This window comes from Notolabrus celidotus, unplaced genomic scaffold (genome assembly GCF_009762535.1).
Source record: "Notolabrus celidotus isolate fNotCel1 unplaced genomic scaffold, fNotCel1.pri scaffold_393_arrow_ctg1, whole genome shotgun sequence".
In the NCBI taxonomy this organism is placed as follows: Eukaryota; Metazoa; Chordata; class Actinopteri; order Labriformes; family Labridae; genus Notolabrus; species Notolabrus celidotus.
The window spans coordinates 9,035-25,000 of NW_023260211.1; the positions used below are offsets into that span (position 1 = coordinate 9,035).

Genomic DNA, 15,966 nt, shown 5'->3' on the forward strand with positions numbered 1-15,966 from the left:
TCAAACAAACTTCTGCTTGACTACTCTCTTTAATTCTGGGCTGTGATCTTTAAAAATAGAGAAATTAAATAAAGTTAAATTAGTATATTCCACTCTTCTTTAGAGAGGAAAGGTGGATCTCCATCACCTCTCTGCCTCCTGAGTGAAAGGAACACAACTTACCTCCATTTCAACTTCAAAGTGAGACGTTTGAAATATGCATAATAACAATCAATGAGCTCCTCCTGCAGTGTAACACAGCGACCATATTTAAAAGCTGGCATGGTATCAGTGCTTGGATCATGTTGGATGCATGTGTAGTCAGCACTTCTGGCCTGCGACAGACGCTCACGAGACAGAACAGAAGATAGACATCACTGTATTGCTTGTATCAAAGACTTCCACTGAGTCTACCAGCAGCGATTCAGGCAAGCAGAACGGGTGTGACCCCTCTCAGCAATGAACATTAACAATGTCGACTGTTTCCATCATCACATTTTTGACAGGCAATGTATTGAACAAGAGGCAGTGAAATGCAATCACACATCAATGGTCAAAACTAATATATATTAAGTTAAACTATACACATTTATAAAGGACAGGGGGCGGGGAGTGTGTTCTCTACAATGTAACCCTTCTAAGCCCTATTTCAATTCTCTGGTTAATTATTGAGGAAGACTTCATCAAACTATCTACTCTAATGCAATCCAATGTAGAGGAGGACCAAAGAAGGCTTACAGAAACATCTGTGGGTCACCAGGTCGCTGGGAAACATCAAATAAAAGGTTTGAAATAAAAGGAGAAGACAAAGTGCAACATCAGGACACAAAGGAGAACAAACAAGAACCACAGCACTGATAGCTTAATTTCAAAACACAGGAACAGACAGCTCGAACCCAAAGCAAAGAGCGAGGTGTTGCAGTCAACAGAAATCCAGCTCTTCAGTACTTCATCAGCAGACCCAAGCTGCACCGTGTTTGAGTACTTGAGTAAAATAAAGTGCCAATAGCAGCTGCTCGTGTGTGTCTACTGTTATCAACTGTACTTCCTGCAGCCCAGAGTGCATGCATCGTTTGGTCCGAGCCCCTCGCTAGTCATTTTTCTTCTTAATTGCCCAATTCAGTTGTGCTAAGCTAAGCTAAGCTAAGCGCTTAAAATACTAAATTAAGACACCTAATTCAAAGTTTCGATTTGAAGTAGCTTTTCTTGAGGTATAATTTTGAACTATGAAAAGTCACACCAGGTAAGGACCACTGATTTTGGTTTTCAAGGTGTGAGATCCTGTCAACGAACAGCTAGTACTTCATATGCAAATGCATACTAGGATTAAGTGCAAGTTGCATACAAACGCCATCAGCCACACAGCTTTGGCAAACATTTGAAGAGTTCAATTCCAACCTTTGAAAAATATCTGACTGCTACTCTGTTAGCTTGATGGTATGAAAAGTGAGTAGAGTCATTTTGTCAGTTTCTATAAAAAATAGCTAGTGTCAGGATAAAATCCCTCTCTTTTTCAAATATTAACTGGTAAAATTCAGATAGCAACCCCCCCACCCCCCGGTCTTACTGCTCTTTGGTGGGACAGTATAACCACAGCTCCGTGTGTGCCTCATCTTTGGAGGAGTAAAGATTCCACTTGGATGAGTTCTGTAAGGAGAAAACCCGGAGTCTGAGTAGCTAAGAAGTACCTCCACAAAAGTCTAAAAGCTAGTGGATGTAGCAGCTAACTTTCTGTCTCAGAACTGGGAAGACTGGAGCCCTAGATGCTGCTACAGATACACCAGTCTCTACTGTTGCACTTCTGACAGACGGACCATGAGTTATGACAATGAGACGCCTTTAGCGGCGTGTAGCAGTGCAGTCTGGATGAAGAAGGCTGTGCAAAATGGCATTCTGAGGTTCCTCTCACCCCCGGTCCCATACGAGGGAGCGAGGGAGGCTCAAGGATGGGACTGCGAGGAAGATGATGAAGAGGACGAGAGCTGGGAGAGCTGGGAGGGCTGGGAGGGCTGGGAGGGCAGCAGGCTGTGTGTGCGTGATGGTCGTTGGGGTCGTGGGTTCTGGGGAGCAGATCCTGAGTCTGATGAGTCCAGGCCCGGGCTGCCCTCGTTTACCTCCGTGTCCAGCTGGGCGGGGCATTCGAAGTGAACGCAGTGGAACACCTGAAGACACAGCAGAGAGACGGTTTAACTCATAACACCTTATAGGTCCATGAACTGTGAGATCCATCCCATAACGCCGACTTCACCAAGTCCTTCTAACGTCCTTTTAAAAAGGTGTAACACAGCGAGGACCTCTACGGGACTATCTGCCTGATTCTTACAGACTGAACATTCATGTGTTCATTTTGTCTCAACAGCATCACTGAGCAGCATATGAAGAACCTGAAGCTGAATAAACTAGGAGGGTAAGGATGGAGAGAATATTTAGATCTTCTGTCTTCTTTCTTTATTATCCATCTTAAAGTAATATTTGTGTAACTTAGAGAAGTGATGCTCAGAAGCTGTTATTTATGCTTCAGGGGATCTGTTTAAAGGTGACATATTCTGCTCTTCTTCATCAACATATATTGGTCTAAGAGGTCCCCAAAACATGTCTTTAAAGTTTATTGCTCATAAAAACACTTTGAAATCAGATTCTGGTCTGCCTGTAAACCCCTCTTTTTCAGCCCTGCTCAGAACAGGCTGTTTTCTGTGTCTGTGCCTTTAAATGAGAATGAGCTCTCTGACCACGCCCCCTCAGGAAGTGGGTGTGGCCTCGGCTGTCCAGCACGTTGATCTAATGTTTACATGTTGGCTGAATATACACGGCTGCTCACAGACCCGCGTTACTTCAACCCTCTGAATCTGATCCAGAATCTGATCCTGACGGAGAGGCGCCTGCAGCAGGACCTTTCTGAACCATTGGTCACAGATTTAGTGTTTCTTGTTGTTTTATTTGTCAGCATGTCGACGTGTGTCTTGGTACACAGCTACCAACATGTAGCTATGTGGCTATGCTAACTGGCGCTAGCACTTTTCCATGCAAACTAAAAATCATCCACTTGATCTTCAAATCTGCAGACGTGGGGAGTCAAAGCGACCTTTGTGTTTATTAAGACAGCCTACAACTAGCATGCCTCCCTCCTAAGCTCCTTGTTAGCACACATGTGTGCAGGGAATGAAAAACGGAGGAGGGGTTGAGTTGTATTTTATACAGTCTATGGGCTGAACAAGCTCCGAGCTCTGACTTCCTGTTACAGACCGGATGGCGTTGTGACGTATGAAAAACACTGAAAACTGAAACGGCTGGTTTCAGCACACATTTACAGAAAGGTGGAGAAATCAGAACAGGGGCAGAATGGAGTCTTTGACTTTTCAGGGGGTTTGTAGACAGGGACACAGATTTCAGGGAGAGAACCATTAAAAAGTCCAGTCTGATGATATGTCACCTTTAATGTCACTGATATGAACTCCCAGCAACACTGTCAGTAAGAGTGGACACCCATGATGCTCTGCTCGGGTAAAGGCCTGCGTGTAGTCAAGTCTCCTTTATCAGTGATAACATGTCTTCACCGTGAAAAGAGCAGCAGCACATTCAAACACTGATCAAGGAACTAATGTGAGGTTTTCTGATTCCAGAGCTGTGAGACAGAGACGGGGAGGAAACCTGTTCTCACCTCGTTAGCTGTGTTGTGAGTCCCGACGATACGAATGAAGGAAGCAGGCTGCTTATCAAACTTCAGGGTCTGCCATGATCTGTTAGAAAGACAGACATCCAAACAACAACATGAAACACTCTGATCTCCATTCATTTCTGATTTTCATTTGTAAAGCGATGATCTCATCTCCTGACAGGATCCTGGTTCTCTTTACATTTGGAAAGTCTCCCTTCATTTAAACTCTCAACATCTCACTCACGTCGTCCCGGTACCTTCTGTCTGTCTGTGCTCTCATGATTCTGATGGTTTACATTTAGTTTGAGTTGTAAAGAAAAAAAACAGACACCTTCATATCTTAAAGAGCTCATAGTGCCCTGTTCCCCCTCTAGAACTCTACACTCCCAACATGCAGGCCTGCTCATCGTACCTAAAGTCTCTAAAAGTAGTATGGGAGGTAGAGCCTTCAGTTATCAGGCCCCTCTCCTTTGGAATCATCTACCAGTCAGGGTCCGGGAGGCAGACACCCTCTCTACTTTTAAGAGTAGGCTTCAAACTTTCCTTTTTGATAAAGCTTATAGTTAGAGCTGGATCAGGCTTGGACCAGGTCTTAGTTATGCTGCTATAGGCTTAGACTGACACACTGGGATCCTGTCTTTCCCTCTCTCTCCTCTCTCTGCCTGTCTCTCACTTTAACTCTTCCTGTCCCATTTAAGTTACTAACCATAGACCTTTCTGGAGTCCCTGAGCTCCCTTGTCTCGTAGGTTCCTCTGGATCTCTGCTGTAGATTCCTTTTTTGGGGTCTGTTATTCATCCTTTCTTTCTTTCTTTCTTTCTTTCTTTCTTCTTTCGTTCCTTCTTTCCTTTTTCCTTTCTTACATTCCTTCCCTTCCTTATTTTATTCTCTCTTTTATTCCTTTCCTTTCTTCTTTCTTTCTTTCTTTCTTTCTTTCTTTCTTTCTTTCTTTCTTTCTGTTGTTTCCATGTTTCTTCATCCTTTATGTCTCCTTCTCTTATCCCCTCCTTCCCTTCTCCATTTCTTCTCCTCTTTTTCTTTCTTCTGGTCTCCCTCTCTTCTCTCTTTTCATAGACCTGGTTCTGGAGTCCCTGAGCTCCCTTGTCTCGTAGGTTCCTCTGGATCTCTGCTGCTGTGGACGTGGTCCAGACTCCAGCTGCTACAACTACTACTATCCGTCTCCCCACTATCATCTCTCTCTCTCTCTTCATCTCCCTCTATCCCTCTCTCCAACACGGTCTCAGCAGATGTGTGTCTAACATGAGTCTGGTCCTGCTGGAGGTTTCTGCCTGTTAAAGGAAGTTTGTCCTCTCCGCTGTAACTAGCTAAATACTGTGAGGTGTAATGCTCATGGTGGATTAAGGTGGGGTCAGACTGAGTCTGATCCTGTCTTGGTGTTGGGTCTCTGTTCAGGATTTGACATAGAGTGGTCTAGACCTGCTCTGTTTGTAAAGAGTCTTGAGATAACGTTTGTTGTGATTTGTTGTGATACAAATACAGGTTGATTGATTGATTAATGCTTTAAATGTAATCCTGTTCATCTTGTTAATGTCATCCTGTATTAGAGTATGTTGTTGAGTTGTGTGAAATAAAGTGAGCAGCTGTAGTTACAGTAGATATCTAAAGTCTACACACCCTGTTCAAATGTCAGGTTTAGTGATGTAAAAAAATGAGACCAAGATAAATCCTGTCTGAACTGTTTCCACCTTTAACATGGAGACTTTTATATTCACTGTATATCTGCCACCTGTCGTGGAGCAGAGCAGGGGGCAGAAAAAGAAGAGAAGGAGCCTCACCGACATGCCACCCTGGTGCGGTCCACCACCTTCGTCCACTGCTGCTGGTTGGTGGAAACTTCAATGTAATAACTGTAGGAGCGTTCATCACAGTCCCACAGCAGGAGCCTGAACAGGTGAAGGAAATAAAAGAAGAATTAACACCATGTTCCTGTTTTTGAAATCAGGTTTCTCATTCTGGAGCCTAAAGGACAGGGATCAACAAAACAGGCAGCTGTATCAGAAGTTATTCAATCCTGATCAAATCAAGGAGATCCATTTCTTCCTGTGGTTTCACGTGACTCAATCAATCAATCAATCAATCAATCAATCAACCAACCAATCAATCAATCAATCAATCAATCAATCAACCAATCAATCAATCAACCAATCAACCAATCAATCAACCAATCAACCAATCAATCAATCAATCAATCAATCAACCAATCAATCAATCAATCAATCAATCAATCAATCAACCAATCAACCAATCAATCAATCAATCAATCAATCAACCCATCAATCAACCCATCAATCAACCAATCAACCAATCAATCAATCAATCAATCAATCAATCAATCAATCAGTCAATCAGTCAATCAATCAATCAATCAATCAATCAGTCAATCAATCAGTCAATCAATCAATCAATCAATCAATCAGTCAATCAATCAGTCAATCAGTCAATCAATCAACCAATCAATCAATCAATCAGTCAATCAGTCAATCAATCAGTCAATCAATCAGTCAATCAATCAATCAATCAATCAATCAATCAGTCAATCAATCAATCAATCAATCAATCAATCAATCAGTCAATCAATCAGTCAATCAGTCAACCAATCAATCAATCAATCACTCACTTATTCTATGGTTCACATCCCATAAAGAGCAGAGCTGGCCTTGCTCTTTATGTTTCCATCAGATGAAACTGACTGAATGTTTTCTGTCATTAAATTATTACTCAAAGATAAATGTGTTGCTTGTTTAGTTCATGCAGTTAAATAATGACATGCTGGTTCTTCAGAGTTCTTCAGAGTTCTTCAGAGTTCTTCAGAGTCTTTGATGTGGCCTCATGTGTACCTTAAGGAAGTGATGGAGTAGGGCTGAGCCAGCTGGATGACGATGGCTCCAGAGCCCAGCTGATGGCAGGTGTAGCCTGAGTCCCAGTCGTAGTTGCGCGTGTCACCGTTGAGCAAGGCGTTCCTGCTGCGGCTCACACCCTCGATGACACTTGCACAGGCCGCTATGGTCGCCACGTTCTCCCCCGGCACTGCAGACAGGAGATACAGAGTTCTAGACCTGCTTTGAAATGTTGTTTGTAAGAACTGTATTTAGCCGGACCATGCTACACGTAGCAATCACACACTTTATGAGAGACGTGTGACCTGAGTTCTTGTGGTCTTTAACATTAAGGGGGGCGGTTTTCTTGGGAAAGACTGAATTAAATAAACTTGAACAGTAAGAAGGTCATCTCTCCTCTTTAGGTCGGTTCCTACATCTTACCCAGAAGTCCGTTCTCCAGCGTGAATGGACGGTTGGTGAACATGCATTCAAAAGCCACCAGATGGAAGACCTTGTTGACTGTGTTGTGTGTTCCCACGATGCGAACGTACCTGAGACACAACAAGAGACATGACATCACAGAGCAGGAAATATATAAACAACCGCTATATTAGCTTAGCTTTACTTATCATACATTCACCCTAACACACTAAACATCTGCAAGACTTCATGAAATGTAATGACATGGGGGGAGCCCGTTATTCACCTTTCCTTAATGAAAACCTGAGACTGATGAATCCCAGCTGTACTTTAAAAAGCATCAAGTAGAACACTCCAAGAAGGAATCACAGAGATGAAGTGATGACTCTTTAAAGGTGACATATTCTGCTCTTCTTCATCAACATATCTTGGTCTAAGAGGTCCCCAAAACATGTCTTTAAAGTTTATGCTCATAAAAACACTTTGAAATCAGATTCTGGTCTGCCTGTAAACCCCTCTTCTTCAGTCCTCCTCAGAACAGTCTGTTTTCTCTCTGACCACGCCCCCTCAGGAAGTGGGTGTGGCTTCCGCTCTCTAGCACGTTGATCTAATGTTTACATGTTGGCTGAATATACACGGCTGCTCACAGACCCGCGTTACTTCAACCCTCTGAATCTGATCCAGAATCTGATCCTGACGGAGAGGCGCCTGCAGCAGGACCTTTCTGAACCATTGGTCACAGATTTAGTGTTTCTTGTTGTTTTATTTGTCAGCATGTCGACGTGTGTCTTGGTACACAGCTACCAACATGTAGCTATGTAGCTATGCTAACTAGCGCTAGCACTTTTCCATGAAAACTAAAAATCATCCACTAGATCTTCAAATCTGCAGACGTGGGGAGTCAAAGCGACCTTTGTGTTTATTAAGACAGCCTACAACTAGCATGCCTCCCTCCTAAGCTCCTTGTTAGCACACATGTGTGCAGGGAATGAAAACGGAGGAGGGGTTGAGTTGTATTTTATACAGTCTATGGGCTGAACAAGCTCCGAGCTCTGACTTCCTGTTACAGACCGGATGGCGTTGTGACGTATGAAAAACACTGAAAACTGAAACGGCTGGTTTCAGCACACATTTACAGAAAGGTGGAGAAATCAGAACAGGGGCAGAATGGAGTCTTTGACTTTTCAGGGGGTTTGTAGACAGGGACACAGATTTCAGGGAGAGAACCATTAAAAAGTCCATTCTGCATGATATGTCACCTTTAAAACAGATCCCAGCTGAGTCCCAATATTCATTTAGGCTCAAACTGAAAGAGATTTCTTTTAACACGGCTCTTTGGAGTCTTCTGTCCTCTGCCATCAAACCTCACTGAGATTATAATCCACATCACCCGATGAACCTGAGCTCTGAATCACCCTGTAACTGCTCCACACCAGGCTAAAGTAAGGTCGAGCTGAAGCTGAAGCAAGCCCATCATTTTCAATATTTAGGGACAAAGATTTTCTGTTGCTGCAAACAAACCAGGAGCTGGATGTTCAGTGGAGTTTACCTGCTGACTCGTGGTGTGAAGTACAGGTTCTGCCAGGAGCGGCAGAGATACTTCGAATGGTCCACAACCCGCACCCAGTCCAGCTCGTCCATGGATACCTCAATGTAATAGGAGTAGGACCTTAAACAGTCAAGAGGGACATTTGGAAATCAGGACACAAACCAACCCGTAAAGCACAAAGCACGGGTCTCCTGACGCCAGAATCGTGAACAACTGGAGAATAGATACACTTAAAGGGGTCCCTCTGATCTTTCTGCAGAGTTTAGAAGAACTGTTATTTGGTTTTCCAATAAAGTCAAAATGAAAACTTGTTTTTAGAGACAAAATGATTCCAGCACAGAAACAGTCCTCTCAGCACGCTCTGTTTTTCTAACAGTCAAACATTTATCTATAAATAATAAAGTTTTTACAGACTTGTTTGTAAAGAAAGCAGACTTCTGAGAACTGCTGTGTTGTGATACCAAAGCTAAACCCGAGCCAGGCTTCAGCAGAACCAGGCCTCCTCTTACCGGCTGTCTCTGTCCCACAGCAGCAGGCGGACGTGGTTGATGATGGAGGCCTGGCCCAATTTGACCTGGATCCCAGCCCGACCGTCCTCCTCGATGGGGTGTCTGGAGAAGCCGTGATCCAGGTCGTAGTTCTGGGTGTCTCCGTCTAGCAGTGCGGACTTCAGCTCCCCTTTCACCACTTGAGCTCCGTACTTCATTGTAGCTATGTTTTCCTCTGGGACTGAAACCAAAGGAGAGCAAACATGTAAATACTTCTCATTGTTGATTAGTGTTTGATAAGATTCAAGTGAGAACTGTATGCACTGACTGAGCATGCCCCTGTAGTTCAGGTCCATGTTACGGCTCTCGGATCGGGTCTTGATGGCGTCCAGCAGGTCGTCTGGGCTCAACAGGCCGGACGGTCGCACAACATTCAGCATCTCTGTCAGAGTCATGAGCGGCAGCCGCACTGCGGCCATCACCTCCTGCGTGTCAGTCCCGTCCACGTGCTGACGACACCAACGACTCAAGGCCTGGAAGATCTCCTTCTCCGTGGAAGCGAAAGAGTCCCGGCGGACCACGGTCAGCAGTGCGGTCTGTAAACACATGTATGTTAATATAAACACTACTCAAACACTCACAGCTCGCAGGCTTGAATGCACCCTTGATTGATGAGAGAGTTCAACACTGACGAGGATTCAGACAGGAGAGAGCAACAACTGCTGCAGGTCCAACAGGTAACATGTGCTGACACACTCAAATACTTAAAGCTGGGGTTGGTAGTCTCGGAAAACTAGCATGAATTTGAATGTAGCATGTCCTCATGACTCCGTCTAACCCCTCCCCTCCTCCCTCGGAGCTCCTCCAAAAAACGGTGATAGGTTGGTGTTTCCCCAGGTTTACTCCGGCTGTAGAGAGCAGCTCTTTTACCTCTTCTTTAAGAACACATCATGTATTGATTACCATCAGGACATCATTTTAACCTGTATGACAAAAAGTGGATCTAAATCTGAACACCAACCCCAGCTTTAAAGGATGGTTTGTTTCCATGGTTTCACACAGGACATTAAATATTAAAATGTAAATAATATGTAGTTACTAACATTAGCCCTGTGTAAAACTGATGACAGCTCCTCACACACAACGTTATAATCCATCTAAAAACCTCTTACCTTGGAGAGCATGAGGAAACCGTCAGAGTTCAACACTTCTGGCGCGTGTCTGTCCATGTAGGCACAGCAGGCTGCACTGAGCGTGCTCAGAGAGTACAGACTGGCCACGTCAAAAACCAGGCAGACATTATTGGTGTGCAGGATGGTGCGGAGAAACTCAGAAGTGGAGTCCTCCAGTGGCTGGAGGCCATAGCGGTGAGCCAGCCCCAGGAAGTCTAGCAGCACCTCTTCCCGGGCAGAGCTGAGGCTGGCCCGGCCCGTGTACAGGTAATGTAGCAGCATGGAGAAGGCCTCGGCCCGCGTCTCCTCCAGACACACCTCGGCCTGTGGCTGGGATTCCTTCATCCCACCGTACAACAGAGCCCTGAAGAGACAGAACAACAGAACAGCGCTCATGTCTTTTCTGAGTGGCTGTAAGTTTTCAAACTAGGGATTTAACTTTCAAGTGTTCTCCTTGATCGATCTTTGGAAATGTTAAAGATCAATTATCGATTAATCATTCAAAAAACGTAAATGTCCACTGGAAAAACTCTGCTGGATCGGTGTCTATTATTGCTAAAGACTTCATCTCTAAGAGTGCAAAAACATTGAAGGTGACTACATCCTGGACCCGTGATCTAGAAGGACAAAACCTCGAACTCCATTGGGACATTATTTGGACCAATATATTTATCTCATCAAGGAATCCTGCCCACCAACACATTCATTCTAAGTTTGTCCATAAATACTATGCAGCACCTCACAGACGTTTCAAAATGAAGCTTGTAGATAGTCCAAACTGTACTAAATGTAATCATCCACTGTTGGCACATATGCCCATGTCTTTTGGGAATGTCCCATGGTATTAAATCTTTGGTCTTAAGGAAAATCATATTTGCAAGTTCAACTGCTGCTAAGAAGACCATAATACATTCCTGGTTCTCTACTGACCCTCCATCTTTAAAACAACGGTTTAATTACTTTAGAGATATCGCTCTCATAGAAAGGTCACTGGCTGTAATTCATAAGGCACGAGCATCCACTGTTGAGTCTTAGGATCTCCTTATCACTTCTCTTTTAAAGTTAAAGCTATGACTGATGTTTTTACTATTAATATATAGAATATGAAACCTACACATATGAGCAATCTAATGATGGATATGTCCTTTCAATCCTCTAACTCTTCTATTTTATTTGTTATTTGTATTTATTATTTTTGTATTCCTCATGTATGGATGATGATGTGGCCTTATGTCACTTCTCTTTAATTTACCTACTTGTTCTCTGTCATTATTTTTGATTTATATTATCTTTATAACACGGCATTGGTGATATGGAAATAGTTGTGTTTTTTCCCCTGAATCTAATTTTCCTTCCTGACACAGTGTTTATATAACTGACAGTATTGAATATCTATGGATCGTATTGAGGTGTTCAAAATGTTAACCGCTGAATATCACCGTGTGGAGCAGGCTCATAATCTCTGCAGACACACAGTCATTAAAGAGAAGGCTCAGACTTCAACAAGGGAACTGAACAGAAACATGTTTCAGACTCAGAGTCCAGTTTTCTGTCTTCTCGTTCTTATTGAGTAAAATAATCATGTGACTGCGGTCAGGTGTCAGCTGGGAGCGAGACCGGGTCAGAATCAGTCCAGGGAGGAGAAACAAAGCACTCGTGGAGACCTGTCACTCAGCTGAGTGTCTCTGCTGAGAGCAACACCTTCAGTCAGCTGATTCTGAACCATGCTTTAAACTTCAAACACCTCCCTGAGAGCTGAACCAAACATGAGACCACATGATGTTTGATCCACGGGAGAGAAAATCCAAACAAACAGACGTGTTGGAGTAAGTTCTTAACAACCAGTTAATGGAGTATGGACATCCCCAGCTCAAACCAAGTGGCGGGGATGATGTGTGGAGACATTTACCTGAAGTAGTGACAGCGAGCTGCCAGAATGACCCGGTGCGCAGGGAAGCGCTTCCCCTCCACGATGAAGGTGACATCGCTGTACTCCTCTCCCAGCACCAGGGCTCCCAGCTGCTCCGACAGCAGGTGGATGTGGTCGATCTCTGACACAGAGGCCAGGGGACGCAAAGGGTGGCTGTTACTCATGTTGGACAGCTGTCAGTCACATCTGCACACAAATCAACACAGAGAGGAAAACAGAGAGCTTCAGTAACTTCATGTTTGAGTCTTACTTTAAACCAAAGTATTCTCATGTAGTGAGTTTAAACTCCTTTACTAAGTTAGAACATGATCTAATCCACATTCATACTAACTGTCTCAAACTACTTTCACCACCTCAGAGGACGACAACACAAAGTTTATAAAACATGAGAGACTGAAAGTCCCCACAGAGACTGAAAGTCCCCTCAGAGACTGAAAGTCACCTCAGAGACTGAAAGTCCCCACAGAGACTGAAAGTCACCTCAGAGACTGAAAGTCACCACAGAGACTGAAAGTCACCTCAGAGACTGAAAGTCCCCACAGAGACTGAAAGTCCCCACAGAGACTGAAAGTCCCCACAGAGACTGAAAGTCCCCACAGAGACTGAAAGTCACCTCAGAGACTGAAAGTCCCCTCAGAGACTGAAAGTCCCCACAGACTGAAAGTCCACACAGAGACTGAAAGTCACCAGAGACTGAAAGTCACCAGAGACTGAAAGTCCCCTCAGAGACTGAAAGTCACCAGAGACTGAAAGTCCCCTCAGAGACTGAAAGTCACCACAGAGACTGAAAGTCACCAGAGGCTGAAAGTCACCACAGAGACTGAAAGTCACCAGAGAGACTGAAAGTCACCACAGAGACTGAAAGTCACCTCAGAGACTGAAAGTCACCAGAGACTGAAAGTCACCAGAGACTGAAAGTCACCACAGAGACTGAAAGTCACCAGAGACTGAAAGTCACCACAGAGACTGAAAGTCACCAGAGACTGAAAGTCACCACAGAGACTGAAAGTCACCAGAGACTGAAAGTCCCCTCAGAGACTGAAAGTCACCACAGAGACTGAAAGTCCCCTCAGAGACTGAAAGTCCCCTCAGAGGCTGAAAGTCACCAGAGACTGAAAGTCACCACAGAGGCTGAAAGTCACCACAGAGGCTGAAAGTCACCAGAGACTGAAAGTCACCAGAGACTGAAAGTCACCACAGAGGCTGAAAGTCACCAGAGAGGCTGAAAGTCACCAGAGACTGAAAGTCCCCTCAGAGACTGAAAGTCCCCTCAGAGACTGAAAGTCCCCTCAGAGACTGCAAGTCCCCTCAGAGACTGCAAGTCCCCTCAGAGACTGAAAGTCCCCACAGACTGAAAGTCCACACAGAGACTGAAAGTCACCAGAGACTGAAAGTCACCAGAGACTGAAAGTCCACACAGAGACTGAAAGTCACCAGAGACTGAAAGTCACCAGAGACTGAAAGTCCCCTCAGGGACTGAAAGTCCCCACAGAGACTGAAAGTCACCAGAGACTGAAAGTCCCCTCAGAGACTGAAAGTCACCACAGAGACTGAAAGTCACCAGAGGCTGAAAGTCACCACAGAGACTGAAAGTCACCACAGAGACTGAAAGTCACCACAGAGACTGAAAGTCACCTCAGAGACTGAAAGTCACCAGAGACTGAAAGTCACCAGAGACTGAAAGTCACCACAGAGACTGAAAGTCACCACAGAGACTGAAAGTCACCAGAGACTGAAAGTCACCACAGAGACTGAAAGTCACCAGAGACTGAAAGTCACCACAGAGACTGAAAGTCACCACAGAGACTGAAAGTCACAGAGACTGAAAGTCCCCTCAGAGACTGAAAGTCCCCTCAGAGGCTGAAAGTCACCAGAGACTGAAAGTCACCACAGAGGCTGAAAGTCACCACAGAGGCTGAAAGTCACCAGAGACTGAAAGTCACCAGAGACTGAAAGTCACCAGAGACTGAAAGTCACCACAGAGGCTGAAAGTCACCAGAGAGGCTGAAAGTCACCAGAGACTGAAAGTCCCCTCAGAGACTGAAAGTCCCCTCAGAGGCTGAAAGTCACCAGAGACTGAAAGTCACCAGAGACTGAAAGTCACCACAGAGACTGAAAGTCCCCTCAGAGACTGCAAGTCCCCTCAGAGACTGAAAGTCCCCTCAGAGACTGAAAGTCCCCTCAGAGGCTGAAAGTCACCAGAGACTGAAAGTCACCAGAGACTGAAAGTCACCACAGAGACTGAAAGTCACCACAGAGACTGAAAGTCCCCACAGAGACTGAAAGTCCCCACAGAGACTGAAAGTCACCACAGAGACTGAAAGTCACCACAGAGACTGAAAGTCACCAGAGACTGAAAGTCACCACAGAGACTGAAAGTCACCACAGAGACTGAAAGTCCCCACAGAGACTGAAAGTCACCACAGAGACTGAAAGTCACCAGAGACTGAAAGTCACCAGAGACTGAAAGTCACCACAGAGACTGAAAGTCACCACAGAGACTGAAAGTCCCCACAGAGACTGAAAGTCCCCACAGAGACTGAAAGTCACCACAGAGACTGAAAGTCACCAGAGACTGAAAGTCACCAGAGACTGAAAGTCACCACAGAGACTGAAAGTCACCACAGAGACTGAAAGTCCCCACAGAGACTGAAAGTCACCACAGAGACTGAAAGTCACCAGAGACTGAAAGTCACCACAGAGACTGAAAGTCACCAGAGACTGAAAGTCACCACAGAGACTGAAAGTCACCACAGAGACTGAAAGTCACCACAGAGACTGAAAGTCACCAGAGACTGAAAGTCACCACAGAGACTGAAAGTCACCACAGAGACTGAAAGTCCCCACAGAGACTGAAAGTCACCACAGAGACTGAAAGTCACCAGAGACTGAAAGTCACCACAGAGACTGAAAGTCACCACAGAGACTGAAAGTCACCAGAGACTGAAAGTCCCCACAGAGACTGAAAGTCACCACAGAGACTGAAAGTCACCAGAGACTGAAAGTCACCAGAGACTGAAAGTCACCACAGAGACTGAAAGTCACCACAGAGACTGAAAGTCCCCACAGAGACTGAAAGTCACCACAGAGACTGAAAGTCACCAGAGACTGAAAGTCACCACAGAGACTGAAAGTCACCACAGAGACTGAAAGTCACCACGGAGACTGAAAGTCACCAGAGACTGAAAGTCACCACAGAGACTGAAAGTCACCACAGAGACTGAAAGTCACCATGGAGACTGAAAGTCACCAGAGACTGAAAGTCACCATGGAGACTGAAAGTCACCAGAGACTGAAAGTCCCCTCAGAGACTGAAAGTCACCAGAGACTGAAAGTCACCATGGAGACTGAAAGTCACCAGAGACTGAAAGTCACCACGGAGACTGAAAGTCACCAGAGACTGAAAGTCACCACAGAGACTGAAAGTCACCACAGAGACTGAAAGTCACCATGGAGACTGAAAGTCACCAGAGACTGAAAGTCCCCTCAGAGACTGAAAGTCACCAGAGACTGAAAGTCACCAGAGACTGAAAGTGTGTTGCCTGCTTCAGGTACACCTTGATGTTTTGGTTGTTACCTGCTTCAGGTACACCTTGATGTTTTGTTTGTTACCTGCTTCAGGTACACCTTGATGTTTTGTTTGTTACCTGCTTCAGGTACACCTTGATGTTTTGGTTGTTACCTGCTTCAGGTACACCTTGATGTTTTGTTTGTTACCTGCTTCAGGTACACCTTGATGTTTTGGTTGTTACCTGCTTCAGGTACATCTTGATGTTTTGGTTGTTACCTGCTTCAGGTACACCTTGATGTTTTGGTTGTTACCTGCTTCAGGTACAGATTAGCATTAAGCTAACTCTGTTTTAAAGCCCGTTTACATTAAAGAGCTGAATGCTACATGCTAGTTAGCTCCTCTCCTCCTCCATCCTAACAGTAA

General features: G+C 44.8%; 1 protein-coding gene across 1 annotated transcript in view; it reads right to left on the bottom strand.

Annotated features, from left to right (window-relative positions):
- Positions 1-342: 342 nt before the first annotated feature.
- Positions 343-15,966, bottom strand: part of btbd9 (BTB (POZ) domain containing 9) — a 16,158-nt gene continuing 534 nt past the window's right edge. The window contains exons 2-11 of the mRNA XM_034679212.1: positions 12,012-12,218; positions 10,103-10,466; positions 9,259-9,526; positions 8,952-9,171; positions 8,443-8,562; positions 6,915-7,024; positions 6,492-6,681; positions 5,430-5,537; positions 3,638-3,716; positions 343-2,141 (exon numbers count right to left, since the gene is read on the bottom strand). Coding sequence (XP_034535103.1) covers positions 1,920-2,141; positions 3,638-3,716; positions 5,430-5,537; positions 6,492-6,681; positions 6,915-7,024; positions 8,443-8,562; positions 8,952-9,171; positions 9,259-9,526; positions 10,103-10,466; positions 12,012-12,196 — 1,866 coding nt within the window. The 5' untranslated portion in view covers positions 12,197-12,218 and the 3' untranslated portion in view covers positions 343-1,919. The remainder of the gene's footprint in view (positions 2,142-3,637; positions 3,717-5,429; positions 5,538-6,491; positions 6,682-6,914; positions 7,025-8,442; positions 8,563-8,951; positions 9,172-9,258; positions 9,527-10,102; positions 10,467-12,011; positions 12,219-15,966) is intronic.